The sequence below is a fragment of the Gallus gallus genome, chromosome 19, assembly GCF_016699485.2.
Source record: "Gallus gallus isolate bGalGal1 chromosome 19, bGalGal1.mat.broiler.GRCg7b, whole genome shotgun sequence".
Classification (NCBI taxonomy): domain Eukaryota; kingdom Metazoa; phylum Chordata; class Aves; order Galliformes; family Phasianidae; genus Gallus; species Gallus gallus.
The window spans coordinates 541,155-566,464 of NC_052550.1; the positions used below are offsets into that span (position 1 = coordinate 541,155).

General features: G+C 51.4%; 1 protein-coding gene across 2 annotated transcripts; it reads left to right on the top strand.

Annotated features, from left to right (window-relative positions):
• On the top strand, positions 1-23,484 carry MYH7 (myosin, heavy chain 7, cardiac muscle, beta). 2 transcript variants are annotated; one of them, XM_046902288.1, is made up of 40 exons: positions 1-360; positions 7,885-7,931; positions 8,423-8,602; positions 9,268-9,411; positions 10,418-10,574; positions 10,681-10,708; positions 10,799-10,907; positions 10,991-11,083; positions 11,170-11,233; positions 11,341-11,439; positions 11,553-11,656; positions 12,027-12,165; positions 12,260-12,528; positions 12,957-13,127; positions 13,251-13,560; positions 13,657-13,730; positions 13,847-13,934; positions 14,018-14,135; positions 14,219-14,342; positions 14,688-14,824; positions 14,934-15,060; positions 15,177-15,305; positions 15,385-15,627; positions 16,146-16,322; positions 16,407-16,552; positions 16,655-16,745; positions 17,020-17,409; positions 17,519-17,645; positions 17,748-17,866; positions 18,125-18,321; positions 18,401-18,584; positions 18,676-18,841; positions 18,922-19,046; positions 19,131-19,439; positions 20,114-20,317; positions 20,483-20,608; positions 20,750-21,025; positions 21,497-21,592; positions 22,219-22,353; positions 22,445-23,484. In XM_046902288.1, exons 1-40 carry the CDS (start codon positions 213-215, stop codon positions 22,463-22,465), a joined length of 5,991 nt encoding a protein of 1,996 aa, XP_046758244.1. In that variant the 5' UTR covers positions 1-212; the 3' UTR covers positions 22,466-23,484. The 2 variants fall into 2 exon arrangements, with proteins under 2 accessions (XP_046758244.1, NP_001001302.2); NM_001001302.2 differs by lacking the exon at positions 1-360 and having other exon boundaries at positions 22,445-23,483.
• Positions 23,485-25,310: the final 1,826 nt, after the last annotated feature.

Consider the following 25,310-nt stretch of genomic DNA (forward strand, 5'->3'; position numbering starts at 1 on the left):
GCTGAGTAGGGGGGTGTGGCGGTGCTGGGGAGGTCTTATAGGATCCAACAGGATCCTATGGGGAGCTCTGTGGTCAGGGGGAACTAAAGGGTTGTATGGGGATGGGGGGCTCCTATGAGGTCGAGGGGGGTCCCGTGGAGTTTCTATAGGGCAGAGGGTCCTTAGGGAGCAAGGAGGTCCCTATTTGGTCCTATAGGGCTGGGGATCTTCCTATGGATGCCTATGGGGCAGGGGTCCCTGAGGAAGGAGGTGGATGGCAGGTCCTGTCTGGCCACACCCCCTTGATGATGTATTACTTTTTTGGGAAGGGGGGGGAGATAAAAGAAGTCCCTGGCATCAGAAGCAACAGAGCCTGGGCAGGTGGGAGTTGGGAACGGGGAGCACTGGAAGGGGACTGAGCTTGTCTATAGGGGAACTGCAAAGGAATGGGAGAAACTGGGAGGGGATATGGGGAACCTGAGAGGGACTGGGAGGGTCGATAGGGAGAATGGGAGGGACTGGGCAGGACAGGGAGGGGATATGGGGAAACTGGGAGGGACTGGGATGGAACTGGGAGCACTGGGGGGATGGGGGGGGGTCTATAGGGAGATAGTAGGAGGATATATAGGGGGATATGGAGGAACCAGGAGGGGGATGGAAGGGAACTAGGAGTGGATATGGGGGGATATGGGGAAACTGGGAAGGGATTGGGAGGGTCTGTAGGTGAACTGGGTGGGGACTGGAATATACTGGGATACAGTGGTGAGTTCATGCTGTTTTTCTGGACCTGGATTCACTGAGTAAGGACAAAAAGGTGAGGCAGGGACTGGAAGCACTGGTGTCCAACTAGTGTCCAGCTGGCGTCTTACTGGTCTTGATAACACTGTGGTGCCTTACTGGTTCCTTATACGTATCTTATTGGTGCCTTACTGATGTTAGTGTTGCTAGTCTTACTGGCATTAGTAGTACTGGTATCTTACTGTTGTCCTTCTGGTACCTTAATGGTGTCCTGCTGGTACTAATAGTATCCTACTGGTGCCTTACAGGTGTCTCTGGTGCCTTACAGTTTTAATAGTGTCTTAGTGGTGTCTTACTGGTGTCTTACTGATCTCAGTAGCATTGTAGTGGTGTCCTACAAGTCTTAGTGGTGTTCTGCTGGTCTTAGTCGTGTCCTACTAGAGCCTTAGTAGTGTTAGTGTTACTGGTGCCTTACTGGTTTAGTACTGTCTTAATGGTGCCCTAATGGTTCCTTACCGGTGTTAGTTGAACTGGTTTTGTATTTGTGACTTACTGGTGTGACTGATGCCTTACTGGTGTCACTGGTGTGCAGGCCACCATACCAGCCCCACCCACCAAGCTGGCCAAGTTCTTGGGGGCTACACAATGCCTGTGGATGTCAGAGCAGGAGTGCTTGGCAGTGCAGACGTGGACCTTCAACCTCAAGCGCAACATCTCCATCCCTGACGAGCATGAGGAGCTCATGAAGGCCACTATCGTGTCCTCCAACAGCACCAAGTTCACCAAGCAGACCGAACATGGGCAAGGTGGGCTGCCAAAAATGGTGAAAATCGGCCCTGAAATGGCACAAATCACCCCCAAAATGGCATATGGAGCCATCCCAAAATGGTGTCCAGAGTCACCCCAAAAAGGTGGCTGATATCGCCCTCAGAATGGCCCACATTGCCCCAGAAAAATGGCAGCCAGACCCATCTCAAAATGGCCCAAATCATCCTCAAAATGGTGGTTAGAGTCATCCCAAAATGGCAGCCTAAATTACCTTCAGGATGGTCCAAATGACCCAAATAGCCCCCCAAAAGTGTCTGGAATCATCCCAAAGTGGTGTCCAGTCGTCAAAAAATGGCTGCACAAATCACTCTCAAATGCCTATGGGACCCCTAAAAGGCCCAAAGTTAGCCCAAAATGTCTCCTTCATCACCCATGGGACTCCAAGACCCAAACACCTCCTCCATCACCCATAGGACACATAGCTGCCTGATCTTCTTCTCCAAAATCCCATTGGACACCTAGAACCCAAAACACCCCCTACACTACCTACTGACACTGAGAGCCCAAAAACCTCTTCCATCACCCATGGGACATCTGGAACCCAAAATACCTTCTCCATCACCCAAGGGCCAACTACAATCCAAACCATATTCTCCAAAATCCCATAGGACACCTAGACCTCAGATACAACTTCCATCACTGTTGGGGCACCTAGAACCCAAATACCTTCTCTGAAATCCCCAGGGCATTCTGGCCCTGTAGCAGCCCTATATGCACGCTATGGCTTCCTCCCTGAGTAGATGGTGACGTTCAGGGAGGACCATGCAGCAGAACCCCCTGAAATCTGACTTCATTGAGGACATGTCCATGGTGACATTGCTCCACGAGGCTGTTGTCCTCTACAATCTCAAGGAGTGCTTTGCCTCCTGGATGATCTGCATGTGTCTTTCAAGTAGCCTCTGGGGGAAGGTGAGAACACCAAGGGGACATCTCAGGTTCTGGCCACCACTTGGCTATCAGTCCATCCATCCATTCACCATCTTGATTCCCACTGACCCCTAACCAAGAGACCCTAGAGGACCAAATCATCCAAACCAACCCCCTGTTTGAGGCCTTTGGTGATGCCAAGACTGTCTGCAGTGACAACTTGTCATGATTCATGAGTGGTGAGGACATAGGTGGGGCTTATGTCACCCTTGCAACATGATGTTGAGATCCGTTTTAGGGAAGTTGATTTGGATCCACCTTGGGGCTACCGGGAAGTTGGTGTCAGCTGATATCAAGACCTGTGAGTGGGGCTAGGGATGCATCCTTGATGACGTCCATGTCATCATGTCAACCCCCGACCCATTTTGTCACCCATCCATCCATCTTCTCATCTATTTTTCCATCCCATGCACCACAAAGCCTCTCCATCCTCCCCAGACCTCCTGGAGAAGTCTCAGGTCATCTTTCATAGAACATAGAATTGCTGAGGTTGGAAAAGACCTTAAAGATCATCAAGTCCAACCGCAACCTAACCATCCTACCCTAACTCTAACAACCCTCCACTAAATCATGTCCCTGAGCACCACATCCAAACAGTTTTTAAACACATGCAGGGATGGTGACTCAACCACCTCCCTTGGGAGCCTATTCCAGTGCTTAACTACCCTTTCTGTAAAGTTTTTCCTGATATCCATCCTAAACTTACCCTAGTGCAATCTGAGGCCATTTCTTCTTGTCCTGTCGCCTGTAAGAAGAGACAAGCCCCGCTCTCCTGCAGTCACCTTTCAGGTATTTGAAGAGAGCAATAAGGTCTCCCCTCAGCCTCCTCTTCCCCAGACCAAACAGCCCCAGTTCCTTCAGTTGCTCCTGATAGGCCATATTCTCCAAGCCCTTCGCCAGCCCTGTTGCCCTTCTTTGGACCTGCTCCAGCACCTCAATGTCTTTTTTGTACTGAGGTGCCCAAAACTGAACACAGTACTCAAGGTGAGGCCTCACCAGTGCCGAGTTCAGTCAAAGGCTGAAAGGATCTACCACATCTTCTACTAGATCCTCTCCAACAAGAAGCCCAAGCTTCTGGGTGAGATTCAATCTCATCCTGCTGGTGGATGAACATCCCCAAAATGATGTTGGCTGTCTCAACTCCCTTGTCTCCTTGCAGACATAATGCTGGTGACCAACAACCCTATGACTATGTCTTTGTCTCTCAAAGAGAGGCCATGGTGGCATCCACTGATGATGGCAAAGAGCTGTTTGCCACAGATGTGAGTTGGAGGACCACCAGGAGTGTGGGGAGCTACCAGCAGAAGATCCCATCCCAGATTTTTCCCATTTCTTTCTATAGAGTGCTTTCAATGAGTTGGGCTTTACCCCAGACGAGAACTCCATCTGCAAGCTAACGGGCACCATGCTGCACTTCAACAACATGAAATTCAAGCAGAAACAGTGGGAGGAACAAACAGAGCCAGATGGCACTGAAGGTGAGGTCAGGTGGGTGGTGAAGGAAATAGAGTGAGCCCCATGGCTTCCTATCCTCATCTCCTGTCCCCTGTGTCCCCAGAGGTGGACAAGTCAGCCTACCTAATGGCTCTGAACTCAACCAACCTCCTCAAGGGACCATGCCACCCCTGAGTAAGAGTGGGCAACAAGTATGTCTCCAAGGGGCAGAGTGTCCAGCAGGTAAAGACAATGTCCTTCTGTCCATCCTCTTTTTGAGGACACCATGAGTGTCCTCAGGTGATCTACTCCATTGGGGCCCTGGCCAAGGTCGTCTATGAGGTGAAAGGGTGGTCAGGCACTGGAATGGGCTGCCCAGAGAGGTGGTGGAGTCACCCACCCTGGTGGTGTTCAAAGAGCATTTGGATGCTGTGTTGAGGGACATGGTTTAGCGGGAACCATTGGTGAAGGGCGAACGGTTGGACTGGATGATCCTGTGGGTCTTTTCCAACCTTAGCGATTCTATGATTCTATGAGAAGATGTTCAACTGGATGGAGGTCAGGATCGACAACTCGCTGGAGACCAAACAGCCTCATTAATACTTCAATGGTATCCTGGATATTTCTCCTTTGAGATCTTCAATGTGAGGCCCTGGGAGGCTGCTATGGGGCTGAGCAATCTGGGAGACAGTGGAGACCATGAGTTGACCGTGAGTTGACCATGAGTTCTTTACCATGAGAGTGGTGAGCTGCCCAGAGAGGTTATGGAAGCCCCATCCCTCAAGGTGTTCAAGGCCAGGTTGGATGGGGCCCTGGGCAGCCTGGTCTAGTATTAAATGTGGAGGTTGGTGGCCCTGCCTGTTGTAAGGGGGTTGGAGCTTCATGATCCTTGAGGTCCCTTCCAACCTGGGCCATTCTGTGATTCTGTGATTCTGTGACCCCACAGTAGGTGTTGAGTTGACTAGGTTGAGCCTGTTGGATGTTATATTGACACCACAGGGTATTCAGTTGACTTTGTTGATTCCACTGAGCACTCTGTTGGCCCCATTGGGTCACAGGTTGACCTCACTGATCCCTTTGGATATCACACTGAACCTACTGCATCTCCAGTACACTCTATTAACCCCATTCGGCATTATGTTCTGTCAGTTGAGTCTCATGTTAACTTTATGGAATCCACTGAGCACTGTGTAGACCACACTGAGGGTTGAGTTGATGCCATTGATCCCATTGGGTGTTCTGATGATCCTCTTGGATGTTCAGATGACCCTATTGATATTAATGGATGCCATTTGACCCCAGTGATCCCACTGGGCATCATGTGAACTTCACTGGCCGGCCCTTGTCTCCCCAGTTTAACAGCTTTGAGCAGCCCTGCATCATCTTCACCGAGAAGCTGCAGCAGTTCTTCAATCACCACATGTTTGTGCTGGAGCAGGAAGAGTACAAGAAGGAGGGCATTGAGTGGGAGTTCGTTGATTTTGGCATGGACCTCCAGGCCTGCACTGATCTCGTCGAGAAGGTGCCACCTCTCCCAGGGTGTTTTGGGAGCTTGCCAGGGACCACAGAAGTAGTCACTTGGGTGGTGCTTGGTGTCCTCCATGGGCAACAAGGTCTTCCCCTCAGCAGTCCGTGGGGAGCATGTCCATCCTGGAGGAGGAGTGCATGTTCCCCAAAGCTTAAGACATGACCTTCAAGGCCAAACTTTGGGGTGAGGAGGGGGTAGGAAGGGGAGAATATGAAAGGATAAACTGGAGAAAATGGAGAAAGGGTGGAGAAATTGGAAAAACTTGAAAAAATGATGGATGGGTGGAGAACTGGGTGGAGAAATTGTAGAAATCAGAGAAATTTGAGAAATTGATGGATGGATGGATGGAGAAATTGGAGGAGAATGCATGGAGAAAATAAAAGATGGAGAAATTGGAGAAAATGTAGAAACAGAGAAAATGATTGATTGATGGATGGAGATATTAGATGAAGATTCAGGTGGAGAAACTGTAGAAATGGATGGTTGAGAAGATGGATGAATGGAAGAGTAGGGATGTATGGCTGCGTTGAGGACGGAGAATGGGTTAGGGTGGATGGACAGAATGATGCTGAGATGGCTGCAAGGATGATGGGTCTGAGGGAGAAAGAAGACGGATGAGTGGGAAAGAGTAGATGAAGGTTCGCTGGGTAGATAGAAAAAGCCTGGGTGGATGGCTGGATGGATGTTTGGATCGGTGGATGGATAGATGACAAGACAGCTGCCAAGATGGCCACTGCCTCACCCTACAGGAAGAGCAGGCCAACTCCAACCTGGCCAAGTTCCGCAAGGTGCAGCATGAGCTGGATGAGGCGGAGGAACGTGCTGACATAGCCGAAGCCCCGACCTCTGACCAATACCCTTTGTACCCCCAAAGTCCCCTGCTTTCAGTCAATAAATGTCTTCAAGCAGCAGCAGCTGCTTGTGTGGGGTAAAGCATGGTGTGGGGAAGGGTTTGGTATGGGGCAGGGCTTTGTGTGATGATGCCCCATGGTGCAGTGGGGTTGTGGTGGGAGCTGCAGGAGATTGAGCATGGTGAAGAGCACATCTCCACCCAGGCTATCTTGCAGTGCCGTTTGAGCTGCCTCATGTAAACCTCAACCCAACTGGCTGTGTAGCACTACGGGGCACTACAGGGCATTATGCATCCCTATAGGTTTCTCTGTGTCCCTATTGGTCCCCTGTGGGTCCTTGTGTGTCTCTATGGGGTCTCTTTGGGTTTCTATGGGTCTTGTGGGTCCCCACCCCCCACTGGCCACCACCGTGGCCCCACCCTCAGGAATTTGTCACTTGCCAAGGACAAAGAGGGGACAAAGAGGCGGAGGTGGGGCTGGGTGATAAGGAGGCCAGAAATAGCCCCATCCCTGCCCCCCTGTCAGCAGTGAGAGGTGGCATCTGTGGTGTGTCCCATAGAGATCCACAGGGACCCTTAGAACTCCATTGCCCCCCTTCGAGTCCCTTAGGGTCCCATACACACCCAGAGAGCTAAGAGGCAGAGCCTGTGGGGCAGAGCTTGCTCCCTGTGTCTCTTGTAGGGCTTGCAGCAGGTTCTCTGGGGCAGGGCCTGTGGTCTGGGCTTTGGGCACAGGGTGGGCGTAGTGGGGCAGAGCTTATGGGGCAGATAAGGTTCTATGCAGCTGAGCTTATAGGTAGAGCAGAAGCTTGTGGGGCAGGACTTATAGAGCACATCTGTGGGGCACAGTGTGGAAACTCTGGGGCAGAGCTTATGGGTCTGCTAAGGGATCTGTTGGGCAGAATGGGATTGTCAGGGCACAATGGGATCTGTGGGGCAGAGAGGGTTCTGTACGGAAGAATGGGATCTATGGGGCAGAGGAGAGAAGGAGAGTTGTGGGGCAGAAGGAGTTCTATGGGATAGAAAGGGAACTATTGGGCAGAGTGTGTTCTATTGGACAGGAATCCAGAGCGTGGTGCCTGGATTCGTTATGGGCTCTGTCGGGCACTATGGGGCAGGTTCCCCCCCCCCTCCTGTACCCTTCTCCCCTCCCCCTCTTCCAGGAATTTTTTAGGGGGCGGGGTGGGGCGGGGGAAAGCTCATAAAAGCCGTGGGGCAGCAGTAGGATTGGTGTGGGGCAGGCGGAGGTGGGGAGATGGGGAGAGATGGGGAGCACATTGGGATCTATGGGGCAGCAGGGAGATATGTGGGACGTGGGGATATAGGGAGCTTTGGGTCACATAGTGGGCTATGAGGTGTCCCATAGGGATATGGAGCTCTATGGGCTATGGATGTGAGGGTTATGGGGTTATGGGCTATGAGGTGTGGGGGGACCTATGAGTAGTGGAATATGGGAGGATGTGGGAATCCATGGGACAAGGGGATATGGGGATTGATGGGGCAGGGAGATGTGGGAGAATGTGGAAATCTATGGGGCAGGGGGGTGTGGGGATCTCTGGGGTGCAGGGAGGAGCTGTGGGTAACAGCCTTTCTCCCCCAGTGCTACAGATCTGTTCCTGTTTCCTGTGCCAGAGCCAGAGACTGAAGGTACAGGGTTGATGTGGGGCCGGGGGACACAATGGGGCAGGGACCACTATGGGGCATGGGAACATATGAAGCAGGGGAGCACTTGGGGCAGGACAAAGCTCTATGGGGTGGTATGAATGTTGTGGGGCAGAGGGGAGAGGCTGGGGAAGGGGGGCGTCACTTTCCTATGAGGTCCTGCCCATTGCTATGGGTCTATGGATGTCAATGGGGCCCATATATTTCTGTGGGGCACTATGCATGTCTATGGGGCTCATACACTGCTATGGGGCACCGTGGATTGCTGTGGGGTCCTTGCCTTTCTATTGGGCTCACACATATCTATGGGTCACAACTCATTTCCATGGGTCTCACTGATATCTACGGGACAGTCTGTCTGTGAGGGGCTCATGCATTTCTATGGAGCCCATGTATCCCTATGGGTTGCTGTGTTGCAGTGACGGTGTCACCGTGATGCTGTCACTGTGATAACATCACTGTCACCATACCAACAGATGGAGGCAGCGCTGGGTGTAGCTGCCCCTTTCCTCCGTGCCCCTGAGGGACCCCGTCCAACCCCAGCAGGCGACACTCGAGGGCTCTGCTTCGTGCCCCACCCGCAGCTTGAGTTCATCCGTGCCCGTGTCACTGCCCGGGCAGGGAATGGGGTCACCGTCACCACAGAGATGGGGGAGGTGAGAGATGAGGTCGTGCAGGGGGGTTCATGAGGTGGGGTCAGTGGGGATCAGTGGAGCTGGTCAATGGGATCAATGCAAGTTGATTCAATGTGGTCAGTGGGAGTTAGTGGGGTGGGGTCAATGGAGGTGAGTCAGTGAGGGTCACTGGAATTCAGTGGGGTGGAGTTAGGGGTGTGGGGTCAGTGAGGATCAATGGTAGTCAATGGGGTAAACAGAGTGGGGTCAGTGGGGTGGGGTCAATAGAGGGTGATGGATGAGAAAGGGTTACTGTGGGGGTTTGGGATGGAAAGAAGAGATTTGGGTAAAAGTTCAGCTTGGACAATTTGGAGAAGAAAGTGCTAATGGTGGATTTGGGGTGGAGAGGATTGATTTGGGAGATTTGAGTTTTAAAGAGAGAATGTTGGGATTTGGGGCAAAAAAAAATATTTGGTGGGGCTTCGGGTGAAAAAAAGTAACTTAGGGGACACTTAAAAGGCAAATATGATGTAGTGGAGTGAATAAAAAAATGTAATTTTGGGGGATACCTTAGTGTGACAAAACTGATTTCGAGGGGATTTGGGGCTGAAAAGAGGGAATTTGGTGGGATCTGGGATGGAAAAGTTAAACTTGGGATTTTGAATTGAAAAAGTTGCCTTTGGGGGATTCTTGGGATCTCTCTGCAGACCTTGACAGTGCCTGAGGCCGATGTGCACCCCCAGAACCCCCCAAAATTTGACCGCATTGAGGACATGGCCATGCTGACGTTTCTCCATGAGCCCGCCGTCCTCTACAATCTCAAGGAGCGCTATGCTTCCTGGATGATCTATGTGAGCCTTCCCAGCAGCCCCTGCAGCAGACCCACAACCATAGCCTATAGAGAAGCCCCAAATCTATAAGGTGGCCCCAAAGCCTATAAAGATGCAGGAGCATTGTGGTTTCTCCATGAAGATCTGGGTGGTCACCTTGTGCCCATATGATTTGAGGCACCTAGTATGTGGTAGTTTTCCTCCAGATTTCTTTAGTCACCTAGAACTGGGATGTCCCATCTCCAGTCCCATTGGGCCACCTAGAATAGGCACATCCCATCTCAAACACTTTGTACCACCTAGAACCAGTCCCATTGGGTCACCTATAACTGTGATTTCCAGCCACATAGAACTGGGACAGCCCATTTACAGACTACTTGGGATACCTAGAACCAAGATCTTAAGGCCACCTAGAATTGGGATGTTCCATTTCAAGACCTCTTTGGATACCTAGGACTGTGATTTCCAGGTCCCATTGAGCCACCTAGAACAGAGATGTCCCATCTTTATTCCCCTTGTGGCAACTAAATGGAAATTTCAAGACCCTTTGTGTCATCTAGAACTGGGACATCCCATTTCCAGACTCCTTGGATTACCTAGAACTAAGATGTCAAGAACCACAAGGCCATCTAGAATTGGGATGTCCTGTGTCTAGACCCTCTGGGACACCTACAAACAAAGTTTACAGGCCTGTTCTGTCAACCAGAACTGGAATGTCACATCCTCTCTCTCCCCTTGGAACAACTAAAACGGAGATTTACAGACCTCTTGGGCCACCTAGAAGTGGGACTTCCCATTCCAAGCACTTGGGCACTCTAGAAGTGGGATGTCCCATCTTGAGACCCTTTGGTACACCTAGAAGCAAGATCTCAAGATCCCTAAGGCCACCTAAAACTGGGACAACCTATTTACAGACTGTGTGGGCCACTCAGAACTGTGATGTCCCATCTCCAGACCCACTGAGTCACCAAGAACCCTTTCTGGTGGGATGACACTTCATGATCCTGTCCCATGTCCCCTTCTCCAGACCTACTCGGGGCTCTTTTGTGTCACTGTCAACCCATACAAGTGGCTTCCAGTCTACAATGCTGAGGTAGTGGCTGCCTACCGGGGCAAGAAGCGGACTGAGGTCCCACCCCACATCTTCTCCATCTCGGATAATGCATACCAGAACATGCTGACGGGTAGGGACCTCAAACTGGCAAATTTCATCACCAAAAAATGGACCCAGAGCTAAAGCCTGGTCTTCATGTTAGTGGGACTACCATCTCTTGTGTCTTCTCCCTGCAGATCGTGAGAACCAGTCCATCCTCATCACGTAAGTCCCAGCCCCATGATCCTGGAGGGGTGGGAGGGCAGCACTGCACTATAGTGCCCCACACATCTCACCACTGCCCCATGGCTTCAGTGGAGAATCCGGAGCGGGGAAGACTGTTAATACCAAGAGGGTCATCCAGTACTTTGCCAGCATTGCCGCCATTGGTGACCGCAAAAAGGAGGTGGCAAATAGCAGCAAGGTGGGTCCTCTGGCCATACTCTCTTAGCATCCCACACTTGTGGAGCTACTTGTTCCCTTTCACTGATCTCCACTGACCACCAGGGGACCCTGGAGGATCAAATCATCCAGGCTAACCCTGCCTTGGAGGCCTTTGGCAATGCCAAGACTGTCCGCAATGACAACTCTTCACGATTTGTGAGTGGTGGGGATGTTGGGTGGGATCTATGACACAGGGTTGGGGATCTATGGGGCAGAGAAGTCTCACGCTGCTGTTGTCATAGGGGAAGTTCATCCGGATCCACTTTGGGGCTACTGGGAAGTTGGCATCAGCTGATATCGAGACCTGTGAGTGGCTTTGGGGATGCATCTTTGAGCCATCATGCCAACCCTCCATCCATCTTATCCATCTTCTCATCCGATCCATCTCAAAACCTTCTCTGCATCCTCTCCAGACCTCCTGGAGAAGTCCCGAGTCATCTTCCAGCTGAAGGCTGAGCGGAACTACCACATCTTCTACCAGATCCTCTCCAACAAGAAGCCTGAGCTTCTGGGTGAGTTAGGTCTTCTTCCATCCTCTCTTTTTCTACTCATTTTTTGAGGCAATTGAGGACCATTTGGGTTATTTTGTGTCTTTTTCCCTCTTTCCTGCCCCACCACTGAGCAGAGATGCTGCTCATCACCAACAACCCTTATGACTACAGTTACGTCTCCCAAGGAGAGGTGACCGTGGCCTCCATTGATGACTCGGAAGAGCTGTTGGCAACCGATGTAAGCAGATGGAGAAGTCCTCAGATGGAGGAGACCGTGGGTGTATGAATCGAGAAATGAGTGATTGGGTCATCAGATGGAGGAAACCATGTGTTGTTGGGCCCTGAAATGGATGAATGATTTAGATGGATGGTTGGATCTTTAGATGGATGAGTGCATGGATGGATGACTCTGCAGTGGATGGATGAGTCTTTAGATGGATGAATGACATTTTAGATGGTTAAATAGGTCATGGGTAGATGAGACTGTCTAACAAATAGGAAGAGCAGGACAGACGGACACACAGCTGGTGGCCACATGATGTCTTTGCCCTCAGCACAGCCCTGGGGGGACATCAGGCCCTTTCTGATTCCCTCTGTTCACCCTACAGAGTGCTTTTGATGTCCTGGGCTTCACTGCTGAGGAGAAGGCTGGTGTCTACAAGCTGACGGGTGCCATCATGCACTTTGGCAATATGAAGTTCAAGCAGAAGCAACGGGAGGAGCAGGCGGAGCCAGACGGCACTGAAGGTTCATGGGATGACATATTTTGGGGTCCCCCAGCTCCCTCCAAGACATGGAGGAGGCAGGACCTGACTAATGTTCTCTTCTCCTTGATGGGAAGATGCTGACAAGTCGGCTTACCTGATGGGGCTAAACTCAGCCGACCTCCTCAAGGGTCTGTGCCATCCCCGGGTGAAGGTGGGCAACGAGTACGTCACCAAAGGACAGAGCGTCCAGCAGGTCTACTACTCCATTGGGGCTCTGGCCAAGGCCGTCTATGAGAAAATGTTCAACTGGATGGTGGTCAGGATCAACAACTCGCTGGAGACCAAACAGCCTCGTCAATACTTCATCGGTGTTCTGGATATTGCTGGCTTTGAGATCTTTGATGTGAGGATGTGGGAGAGCACCATGGGTGCTTTTGGGTGTTGGGTTGATGCAGCTGGGCAGTGAATCAATGTCCTTAAGAGACATGTTGAACTTTGGTGGGAACGCGGTGCTGCTGGTTGCTGCGTTTACCCCACTGAGTGGTGACTTTACCTCCCCACTGGGCATTACAATGACATTGTTGGGTTTCCTGTTGACTTTATCGGGTCTCCAATTTATTCTATTGATTCCGCAGGGTGTTATGTTAACTACAGTGGGTCTGTAGTTAACTCCATTAATCCTACTGGGCATTTCATTGACCCCCTTGGGTTTTCTGATGACCCCACTGTGTCTTCAGTTCACTCTGTTGACTCCATTCAGCCTTATGTTGACCCATTGGGTCACACATTGGATGTTGCATTGACCACACTGACTGTCATTTCTCTCTCCAGTTCAACAGCTTTGAGCAGCTCTGTATCAACTTCACCAATGAGAAGCTGCAGCAGTTCTTCAATCACCACATGTTTGTGCTGGAGCAGGAAGAGTACAAGAAGGAGGGAATCGAGTGGGAATTCATTGATTTTGGCATGGACCTCCAGGCCTGCATTGATCTCATCGAGAAGGTACTGACTCTCCCAGGGCGTTTTGGGGTGCTTTTCCACTTGGAGCTTGCCAGGGACCCCAAAAGTGGTCACTTGGGTGGTACTTGGTGTACTCCATGACCAACAAGGTCCTCTCCTCGGCAGCCAATGGGGATCATGTCCATCCTGGAGGAGGAGTGCATGTTCCCCAAAGCTTCAGACATGACCTTCAAGGCCAAACTGTTTGACAACCACTTGGGCAAATCAGCCAATTTTGGGAAACCCCGGAATGTCAAAGGGAAGTCAGAAGCCCACTTCTCACTCATCCACTACGCGGGCACAGTGGATTACAATATCATTGGTTGGTTGGAGAAGAACAAGGATCCCCTCAATGAGACAGTGGTGGGGCTCTACCAGAAGTCAGCCCTCAAGCTATTGGCCAGTCTCTTCTCCAACTATGCTGGGGCAGATGCTGGTAAGAGGATGGATGGAGATGGTTAGATGACAGATGGGGAAGATCTACCCCCAGCAGTTCTCTCCTTGCTTACCTTACCTCTCCTCCTTTCCCCAGGTGGTGACGGTGGAAAGGGGAAAGGAGCCAAGAAGAAAGGTTCCTCCTTCCAGACTGTCTCAGCCCTGCACCGGGTGAGTGCCCCATGGAGAGGGCAGGCTGTGGTGCAGAGGGAGGACTACCTCACCCCATGGCTTTATTGCTCCTGCCCTCTGGCCTATTGGTTTTAGCCTCTTCTCTCCTCCTCCAGGAGAACCTCAACAAGCTGATGGCCAACCTTAAGACAACCCATCCCCACTTTGTCCGCTGTCTCATCCCTAATGAGAGGAAGGAGCCGGGTGAGGGGGTGGAGACTAGAGTGGTTGTGACAGTGGATGTGGCTAAAGGCTGACCCCACCCATTTTTACCCCCTACTTGACAGGTGTGATGGACAACACCCTGGTGATGCACCAGCTCCGCTGCAACGGGGTGCTGGAGGGAATCCGCATCTGCCGCAAGGGTTTCCCCAACCGCATCCTCTATGGGGACTTTCGCCAACGGTGGGAACAGCACGACAGAGTTGTTGGGAATGTGGGGATGGGCTTTGAGCTCATTTTGGGTTGTCTCTTCCTGCCCTTCCTAGGTACCGCATCCTGAACCCCACAGCCATCCCCGAGGGGCAGTTCATTGACAGTCGCAAGGGCGCTGAGAAGCTCCTGGGGTCCCTTGACATTGACCACAACCAGTACAAATTTGGGCACACCAAGGTGAAGTCCATCCATACATCAAATCATCAGTCTGTCTATCTGGTCACCAACACTTCTATCCATCCACTACAACCCAATATCCAACTCTTACATCCAAGCCTTCCATCCAGTCCAATGTCCAGCCCTTCAATTCAATCCATTCTCCAACTCTTCCATCTAACCCAACACAACCATTGACACTTCCATCCAACTCATCTGACATTCCTTCCATCCAGCCTGTCCACCACCCTTCCAGGCAGCTCTCCCATCCAATTCAATCTCCAACCCTTCCATTCAACCCAATCCCACCCATCTCACCTGTCTCCTGCTCCATCCTCTTCTCAACCACCTCCTTCCTCTTCCAAGGTCTTCTTCAAGGCTGGGCTGCTGGGGCTGTTGGAGGAGATGCGAGATGAGCGCCTCTCCCTCATCATCACCCGCATCCAAGCTCAAGCCCGGGGCCAGCTCATGCGCATAGAGTTCAAGAAGATCCTGGAGCGCCGGTGAGATGGGGGTAGCTCCTCCTACCAGGGATGGAGCTCTCATGCTCTCATGCTCAGCTCCACTACAGAGGGCTCGGGTGGTGGCATCATCTGAGTGTTCCCATCATAGGGATGCACTCTTGGTAATCCAATGGAATATCCGTGCCTTCATGGGGGTGAAGAACTGGCCCTGGATGAAGCTCTACTTCAAGATCAAGCCCCTGCTGAAGAGTGCTGAGACTGAGAAGGAGATGCAGGTGGGAGGACATCACAAATCCATCATGGTGTGGGCCACCAAGGACATGGTTAGGGTGGGGCTAATGAGTGGTGAAACCATTTGCTATTGCTATTGGTCTCCTGTGCCCTGATGCAGACAATGAAGGAGGAATTTGGGCATCTGAAGGAAGCCTTGGAGAAGTCAGAGGCACGTCGGAAGGAGCTGGAGGAGAAGATGGTTTCCATGCTGCAGGAGAAGAATGACCTCCAGTTGCAAGTGCAGGCTGTGCGTGATGGAGATATACCAACCCCACAGACTCCCTTCTCCCTTCCTTCCTGTTCCCACCAATTTGTCCCCTTCATAGGAACAAGACAATCTTGCTGATGCTGAGGAGCGCTGTGATCAGCTGATCAAGAACAAGATCCAGCTGGAGGCCAAAGTGAAGGAGATGACAGAGAGGCTAGAGGAAGAAGAGGAGATGAACGCTGAGCTGGCAGCCAAGAAGAGGAAGCTGGAGGACGAATGTTCAGAGCTTAAGAAGGACATTGATGACCTGGAGCTGTCTTTGGCCAAAGTGGAGAAGGAGAAACATGCCACAGAGAACAAGGTGAAGTGGTTGGGGTGAAAAGACCCAAGGATGGTTGGACTGGGTTGGTAAGTCCCAGGGTATTTCAGTTAGGTTGGATTGAGATGACCCAAAATTAGTTGGATTGGGTTGAGAATACTGAAAGAGAGTTGTGTTGAATTGAGAAGACCTAAAGGTTGCTGAGTTGCGCTGAGGAGAACTAAGGGTAATTTGATTGGGTTGAGAAGACTGAAGAGTGGCTGGGTTGGGTTGAGAAGACCTAAAGGTTGTTGAGTTGGGTTGAGAAACTCCAAGAGGGACTTGATTGAATTGAGAAGACCCAACGGTGGCTGGGTTGGATTTGACCCAAAGATGGTTTAGTTGCATTGACATGAGATGTAAGTTGGTAGGTTTGGGTTGAGAAAAACCAAGGGTGATTGGCTGGGTTCTCATGTGTCACCTAAATTAGATTCAGCTTGACCATGAGCAAGAACAGCTTTGTCCTGTCTGTGCCCTACCTTTGGCATCAAGATGGAAGCCTGATGTTTCTCACCATGCAGGTCAAGAACCTCACAGAGGAGATGGCCGGGCTGGATGAGAACATCACCAAGCTGACCAAAGAGAAGAAGATCCTGCAGGAGTCTCACCAGCAGGCCCTGGATGACCTGCAGGCTGAGGAAGACAAGGTCAACACTTTGGCGAAGGCCAAAGTGAAGCTGGAACAGCAAGTGGATGATGTGAGTCCTGTTTCTCCTGTGGGAAAACATCCTTCTAGGGTGGGTTTTTTTGTCAGCTGATGGATGACTCTGCATTGTTTGCAGCTGGAGAGCTCACTGGAACAGGAGAAAAAGATACGGATGGACCTGGAACGAGCCAAAAGGAAGCTGGAAGGTGACTTAAAGCTAGCTCAGGAGAGCATTATGGACCTGGAGAATGACAAGCAGCAGCTGGAGGAGAGGCTGAAAAAGTAGCAAACTGCCCACTACCTCTTCCATCCCCTTGTCTCTTACTCATAATCCTGCTCTTCTCTAAGAACCTGGGACTATGACTGGTGTTTCTTCTCTTCCAGGAAAGACTTTGAACTCAACACACTCAATGCTCGAATTGAGGATGAGCAAGCGATTTCTGCCCAGCTCCAGAAGAAGCTGAAAGAGCTTCAGGTCAGGCTGAGGTGGAGTTGAAGTGTCTCTACTTGGTTGTGTTGAGCAATTTGGGTTGGGTTGAATTGGTTTGGGTAGAGGTGTCTCCAGTTGGGTGGATTGGGTTGAAGAATCTCCATTGGGTTGGGTTGAGTTCAGTTGAATGGACCCTCCGTCAGATTAGATTTGAAAAATATGCAACTGGTTGAGTTGGTTTGAAGACTCTCCAACTGGCTGAGTGGAAGAATTGGGCCCAGGGAAGCCCTGTGATGTTCTACCTGTCCATGGACTACAGGCACGGATTGAGGAGCTGGAGGAGGAACTAGAGGCAGAGCGGACGGGCCGGGCTAAGGTGGAGAAGCTGCGCTCAGAGCTGTTGCAGGAACTGGAGGAGACCAGTGAGCGGCTGGAGGAGGCAGGTGGTGCCACTTCAGTGCAGCTCGAGCTTAACAAGAAGCAGGAAGCCGAATTCCAGAAGCTGCGGAGGGACCTGGAGGAGGCCACATTGCAGCACGAGGCCACGGCTGCCACGCTGCGCAAGAAGCATGCTGACAGTGTAGCTGAGTTGAGTGAGCAGCTTGACAACCTGCAGCGTGTCAAGCAGAAGCTGGAGAAGGAGAAGAGTGAGCTCAAGCTGGAGCTGGATGATGTCAACTCCAACACGGAGCAGCTCATCAAGGCCAAGGTAGGAGACTGAGGCCTCAATGGCAAAAATCAAGATGAGGCTAGATGGGACAGTTATTCTTTCACACTTCCCATGTTCCCATGCATCTCCCTTCCCTTCCTTCTTCTAGACCAACCTGGAGAAGATGTGCCGCACCACAGAAGACCAGATGAATGAGCACCGCAGCAAGTTGGAGGAGGCTCAGCGCACTGTCACTGACCTCAGCACCCAGCGAGCCAAGCTCCAGACAGAGAACAGTGAGTGTCTCACTCACCTCTCACCCAGCTGCTGGTGTTGGGGACTGTGGGTTGGCTCTGGGGGTCTCTTCAGCAATGATCACTCCTCTTTGTGCCCCTTAGGTGAGCTCTCAAGGCAGCTGGAGGAGAAGGAAGCTTTCATCAACCAGCTGACGCGAGGGAAACTCACCTACACTCAGCAGCTGGAGGACCTCAAGAGGCAGCTGGAGGAGGAGGCCAAGGTATGGCCTTGTTGGAGAGGTTGGTAGGGCTGGAGGTTTACTATGTGAGACACTATGACGTTAGGAGTGAGGTGGGAATGGGATGGAGTTGAGTTGGTTGGAGTCAAGGAGATTGAGTTAGGTTGGGTTGAATTTGTTTGGGTTCAATTGGTCTAAGGAATACCTGATGGCTTTAAGCTGATGAACACCAACACTTAGTGAGTTGGAGGACCTCAAACTGTCCCCAGTTAACATAGCTCCATCTTCTCCTTGCTCCAGGCCAAGAATGCATTGGCCCATGCCCTCCAATCAGCCCAGCATGACTGTGACCTGCTGCGGGAGCAGTACGAGGAGGAGATGGAGGCCAAGACTGAGCTCCAGCGCGCTCTCTCCAAGGCGAACTCTGAGGTGGCCCAGTGGAGAACCAAGTATGAGACAGATGCCATCCAACGCACTGAGGAGCTGGAGGAGGCCAAGTGAGTCATCTTCCACGGACAGAGGCTCTTCAAGGAGTCCAGAAAGGCCATGTGTGAGTTCTGTCCATCCATCTGGTAGGAAGAAGCTGGCACAACGGCTTCAAGAAGCTGAGGAGGCTGTGGAGGCAGTCAATGCCAAGTGCTCCTCCTTGGAGAAGACCAAGCACCGGCTGCAGAATGAGATCGAGGACTTGATGGCAGATGTAGAGAGGTCAAATGCAGCAGCTGCTGCTCTGGACAAGAAGCAGCGGAACTTTGACAAGGTCAGGGCACCAGAATATGGTAAGGGTTAGGACGAGAAGGTTCTCCATGGAGGAAGAGGTTATAAGCAGTGTCCTGCTGGTGTTCCCATAGATCTTGTCAGAATGGAAACAGAAGTTCGAGGAGTCGCAAACAGAGCTGGAGGCATCACAGAAGGAGGCTAGGTCCCTCAGCACTGAGCTCTTCAAGCTGAAGAATGCCTATGAGGAATCACTGGAGCACCTGGAGACCTTCAAGAGGGAGAATAAGAACCTCCAAGGTGAGAACATGGCCTCCACCTGGCCACTCCAATGTCATCCATCTATTTCTACATGATCTGATGTATTCTCATCCATGCAGAGGAGATCTTGGACCTCACAGAGCAGCTCGGAGCCAGCCAAAAATCCATCCATGAGCTGGAGAAGGTCCGGAAGCAACTGGATGCGGAGAAGCTGGAGCTGCAAGCAGCACTGGAGGAGGCAGAGGTGAGCCAAGCTCTATCCCCACCTGTACCCATGTATCTCCATGTGTCCTCCTGGTGTCCACCAGTGTTTTCCTGTCCTCACTAGGCGTCTCTCGAGCATGAGGAGGGGAAGATCCTGAGGGCCCAGCTAGAGTTTAATCAAGTGAAGGCTGACTATGAGCGCAAGCTTGCTGAGAAGGATGAGGAGATAGAGCAATCCAAGCGTAACCACCTGCGGGTGGTGGACTCACTGCAGACCTCACTGGATGCTGAGACACGAAGCCGAAATGAGGCCTTGAGGCTGAAGAAGAAGATGGAGGGTGACCTCAATGAGATGGAGATCCAGCTGAGCCATGCCAACCGTACGGCAGCTGAGGCCCAGAAGCAAGTCAAGGCACTGCAGGGCTATCTCAAGGTACCCATAGGACTGCTGACCCATCAGGAATTAATGGGCCAAGATGGCCATTTGGACATTAGGTGGCACAAGTTTGCTATTGGGTGTCAACATGATGGGTTTTAGGTTACCACTGGGTGACCATTAGCTGGCTGATGGGTGGTCATTCAGTGGCTATTGGGAACCTATTGTGTGACCATTGGGTGTCTGTTGGATATTCATTTACTGGCTGATGGATGGCCATTGGGTAGCTGTTGGCTGTCCATTGGGTGGAAACTAAGATGCCATTGGGTAACCACTAAGTGGCTTTTGAGTGGTTATTGGCTGATCACTGGGTTGCTAATGGGTGGGCATTTGCTAGCTGATGGACAGCCATTGGTTGGAATTTGGCTTGCCTGCTGGGTGGTCATTGGGAAGCCCAGTGTGGCTGTTGGATGCCTGTTGAGTACCTGTTGGGTAGCCACTGATTGTCTATTGAGTAGCTGTTGAGTGGCTACTGGGTGGCTATCCATGGGAGGCCATTGTATGCTAGTTTGGTGGCCACTGAGTGTCAACTGGGCATCTATTGTGTGATCAGCGGGTGATCACTGCATGGCAATTGGGTGGCCATTGGGTGGCCCAAGATGGCTGTTGGGTGCATGCTCACCCAATTCCCACCCCCCTACTCATGCTCCTCCCACCACGTTGCCTTGCAGGACACCCAATTACAGCTGGATGATGTTGTGAGAGCTAATGAGGACCTGAAAGAGAACATTGCTATTGTGGAGCGGAGGAACAACCTCCTCCAGTCAGAGCTAGAGGAGCTGCGGGCTATGGTGGAGCAGAGCGAGCGGGCTCGCAAATTGGCTGAGCAGGAACTGATTGAGGCCAGTGAGCGGGTCCAGCTTCTCCACTCCCAGGTGAGGACACTTTGATGAAGAATCAGCCTTGCATCTCCTAAAATATCCCATTGGAGAGAAGCAAGAGATAGATCATTAAGACACAGAACATTCCACTGGAGGGCAGAAAGACCTAGAAAGTCCCATTGGAGGACAGCAGGTGACTTCCATGCTCCTCTCTTCCAGAACACCAGCCTCATTAACCAGAAGAAGAAGATGGAGGCCGACATCTCCCAGCTGCAGACAGAGGTGGAAGAAGCCATCCAGGAGTGCCGGAATGCTGAGGAGAAAGCCAAGAAGGCTATCACTGATGTGAGTGTCATGGTGGACTTGGTTGAGGGACCAAGGACACCCTCAGTCATTCTCCTACCAATGGGATCAGTGGACCAATGGGACTCCCTACATTCCTCCATCTCTCCATGCTCTCCTTGGTGTCTCATCTTCCTTGCCTAGGCGGCCATGATGGCAGAAGAGCTGAAGAAGGAGCAGGACACAAGTGCCCACCTAGAGCGGATGAAGAAGAACATGGAGCAGACTGTCAAGGACCTCCAGCTGAGGCTGGATGAGGCTGAGCAGCTGGCCCTCAAGGGAGGCAAGAAGCAGCTGCAGAAGTTGGAAGTTCGGGTGCGGGAGCTGGAGAATGAGCTGGAGGCTGAGCAGAAGCGCAATGCTGAGAGCATCAAGGGACTCCGCAAGTCAGAGCGGCGTGTCAAGGAGCTCAGCTACCAGGTGGGACATCATAGCAGAGCTGGTGGCCATAAAGGCATGGATGACCTGGAACGTCACCCACTCTATGTTCACATAGATGCTGCATGACCTGGAATGTGGTTGACCTATTGGCTTTAGGGAATTGTATGCCCTACAGTATGGTTGACCTGGTAGCAATGGGGACGAGTGATCTAGGACATGGTTGACCTGTTAGCTGTAGGGAAAGGGATGACCTAAAGCATAGACATTCTGATCACATGGACATGGGTGACCTAGAACATCGTGGCCAGTGGACACTGATGACCATGGCCATCTAATGGCTCTATGTCCAATGACCTACAAGCTTGTAGGGAGGACACATCCCTTCCAAGAACACCTCTAAATAATCTCCACTTCTAATTGCCACCACGGTTACCTAAAGCATGGAGATCTATGAGGGGCTGTGGGGCCTGGACCAACCATCTCCTACCTTAGTGTTCCTCCTCCCCCCAGACAGAGGAAGACCGGAAGAACATGGTGAGGCTACAGGACTTGGTGGACAAGCTGCAGCTGAAGGTGAAGGCCTATAAGAGGCAGGCAGAGGAGGCGGTGAGTTCAGTGGGGAGGAAGAGGAAAATGGGAGGGAGAAATTGGGAAAAATGGAGAAACAGATGGAGAAATTGGAAAAACTAAAAAAAAAATGATTGATGGATGTGGAACTGGCTGGAGAAAAGGTTGGAGAAATGAATGAATGGACAGATGTATGGGTGGAGAACTGGGTGGAGAAATTGTAGAAATCAGAGAAATTTGAGAAATTGATGGATGGATGGATGGAGAAATTGGAGGAGAATGCATGGAGAAAATAAAAGATGGAGAAATTGGAGAAAATGTAGAAACAGAGAAAATGATTGATTGATGGATGGAGATATTAGATGAAGATTCAGGTGGAGAAACTGTAGAAATGGATGGTTGAGAAGATGGATGAATGGAAGAGTAGGGATGTATGGCTGCGTTGAGGACGGAGAATGGGTTAGGGTGGATGGACAGAATGATGCTGAGATGGCTGCAAGGATGATGGGTCTGAGGGAGAAAGAAGACGGATGAGTGGGAAAGAGTAGATGAAGGTTCGCTGGGTAGATAGAAAAAGCCTGGGTGGATGGCTGGATGGATGTTTGGATCGGTGGATGGATAGATGACAAGACAGCTGCCAAGATGGCCACTGCCTCACCCTACAGGAAGAGCAGGCCAACTCCAACCTGGCCAAGTTCCGCAAGGTGCAGCATGAGCTGGATGAGGCGGAGGAACGTGCTGACATGGCTGAGTCTCAGGTTAACAAGCTGCGGGCACGGAGCCGTGACATTGGCGCCAAGGTGGGTTTCTGCCCCACATCCCTGCCCCAGCTTCACCTCATATCTGTCCTTCATGTGCCTCATCACCTCCTTCCATCTTCTCTCCTAATAGAAAGGACTCAATGAGGAATGAAAGCTCCAGATGCTCTGCCGTCCAGCCCCAATCTCTGATCAATTCCCTTTGGATCTCCCTGCTTTCAGCCAATAAAAATTGTTGAGCAGCAGCAGCTGCATGTGTGGGGCAGGGCTTGGTGTGGGGCAGGGCTTAGTGTGGGTAGTGCAGTGGGGTTCGTGTGGGAGCCATGGGAGATGGAGGGTGGCCAAGGGTGTGAGCTGGCCACTCAGGCTATCGCACAGCACCGTGAATCTTGACCCATGGTGAGTGAAACTCAACTCAAGTGGCTGTGGGGCACTACGAGTTGCCACAGGGCAGTATGTTTCCCTATGCACTTCTATGGATCCCTGCAGGTCCCTGTGGGACAGTGCGTCATTATTGCTCCCATATGGGTCTATGTTTGTTCCCTTTGGCTCCCCACAGGTCTCCATGGCTCCCTGTGGTTCTTATGTGGCTCTGTTGGGCTCTATGACTCTTTATGATGATCTTGTGGTTCTCTGTGGTCCTGTGGGTTCCTGCCCCTGACAGACTGTGGGAACGGACCACCCCCATGGCACCACCCCAGGAATTTGTCACTTGCCAAGGACAAAGAGTGGACAAAGAGGCAGACGTGGGGCTGGGTGATAAGGAGGCCAGAAATAGCCCCATTCCTGTCTCCCTGTTGGCAGCAGGAAGTAGTGGCCATGGTGTGTACTGTAGAGCCCTATAGGGACCAACAGAGCCCCATAGGACACATAGAGCCCATAGCTTATAGGCAAAGCAGAAGCTTATGGGGCATAGCTTACAGGGCAAAGCTGTGGGGGTTATGGGACAGAGCTTACAGGGCAGAGGTAGTCTGTTGGACACAATGGGAGCTGTGGGGAAAACTGGGAAATACAGGGCAGAGTAAATGTGACATCTATTTAAAACCTACAATTTTATGTAGGTTTCTCCAAAAGTAATGCCTCCTGGGTATTTTCATGGAAACGACACCAGATACAAAGAGCACAATAACGCTATTTAATAAAGCAACATAGTCACCACCATTAGCCAATTTGCACAGATGTGCTGATCTAGATGCTCTTCATTTTGTGGTGTGACAGCTCTGCACGGCTCTCTGCAATATGGCGTGTCTGTCATATCACTGTCCTACTGCTGAAATGCACCACCCACCCCTCACCGTGCTCACATCCGTTGGTTGGTCTCCATCAACATTCAGCAAGTATCAATGAATGTCAGTGGGTGCAATTTTTTCTTCATGGAGGAATTCAATTACACCCCTTTGCTCCATCCGCACTTCCATGTCAGATGCTGTTGTGTCAGACTGCCCCTCTGCTGCTCTCTGTCACACGGCAACAACGCAAAATGGGGCACTGGTTGGAAGGTTCAGCCTCTACTGCCATAGTTCAAGGGACCCAGAGGGAGGCCAGGATGCCAGCCAAGAGCACCAGAGGCCTCAAGGCCACAATTTAGGCCTTAGGGTTTAGAGGCTTAGCAGCCAAGAGGGAAGACTTTAGGCATAGATTTCTAAAGAGCTAGAGGTTGGCCAAGAGGCCTAGAGACCTATAGTACAGAAAGCCCAGAAGGAGGTATAGAGGCCTAAAATTTTAGAGGCCAAAAAGGAAGTTTAGAGGCCTTAATGATTGTGTGGAGCCTAATGTCCTTGAGGCCTAAGGCTAGGCCTAGAGCCGAGATAACCTATGGGCTGAACTGGAAGCACTGAGGTTTTGAGGCCCTGGTGCACAGAGGGAGGCCAAAAAAGAGACCACGAGTCCATGATTATTTAAGGCACAAAGGAAGGCTTAGAAGTGAAATGGAGAACATGCCTGGAGGTACAGATGCCTGCAGGCTGTCCTAGAGGCATAGAGGGAGGCCTAAAGGCCTAGAAGTTACCCAGGAGGCTTAGAAGACTTAAGGTAAAACAGCCTGGAGAGAGGCCAAGAGCCTGGCCAAGAGGCCTTGCAGCTTAGTAGTCTTGAGGCCAAACTGAGGCATGGAGGCCAAGAAAGAGGGAGTCTAGAAGACCAGAGGCCAAGAGGACCTAGGGGTCGAGTGCCCTTGAACCTTGAGGTCTGGACACCTACAGCCCAAGAAGCCTGAAAGCCTGGAAGCTGGACTAGAGGTCTTGAGACAGAGAGACCAAGAGAGCCGGAGGGAAGCCAAGGGGCATTCAGGCACCAAGGAAGGTGCAGAGGTGTATAGACTTAGATGCCTATGGGAAGGCTTAGAGACAAAGAGGTCCAGAGGAAGGCCGAGATGGCTAGAGGACTAGAGGCCTCTCTCCTGGCCTGCAGGCCTCTAGTGGTCTCGTGCTCTCATTGGTATTCATGGTCTCTCAGCCTCTTGAAAAGCTTCTCGTTCCATAGGCCTCCTTTAGCCCCTTGGTTACTAGGTGTAGGACCTCAGGGTCACCACCCAGGCCTCTAGGAATTAGGCCTCAAGATCCCTAATGATTTACTCCTCTTTGATGGCTGACCAGAGGTGACATCTGATGAGAGGTCTTACCCTGGAGAAGGGGGCAGGGCAGCCCATCTGGGCTCAGTGCCCAGCAACAGCCTCCTTCTGCAGTCCCCTGCAGTAAGATGGTGACTGTCACAGGCCCTGGTGGAGAACACAGACATCAGGAAGCTAAGTGTTGACTTCAGTTTAATTCCTTCTTTCCTCTCTCCCTTTGAGCAACCTCTACTGAAAATGAGAACCATTCTGCTGAGAATGATTTAAATTGCACCCATGGCTGGCATCAAGACCAACTTGATCAAGCCATAGGAGAACTCCAAACAACATGAAGGAGCGAATTGTTGTATGTTCTAGGAGAATATGCAGACATCACGCATTACAGTTTATACATAGATTACTAAATTTTCTAGGAGATAAATCTATCCAC

What these genes read in the sequence shown, in the direction of transcription:
- MYH7 (XM_046902288.1), top strand. Translation starts at nt 213, where the DNA reads ATGGATGCCTATGGGGCAGGGGTCCCTGAGGAAGGAGGTGGATGGCAG. An exon ending in GCCAGAGCCAGAGACTGAAG is followed by an intron (nt 7,932 to 8,422) that starts GTACAGGGTTGA and finishes CCATACCAACAG; the next exon opens with ATGGAGGCAGCGCTGGGTGT. An exon ending in CACTGCAGGGCTATCTCAAG is followed by an intron (nt 19,440 to 20,113) that starts GTACCCATAGGA and finishes GTTGCCTTGCAG; the next exon opens with GACACCCAATTACAGCTGGA.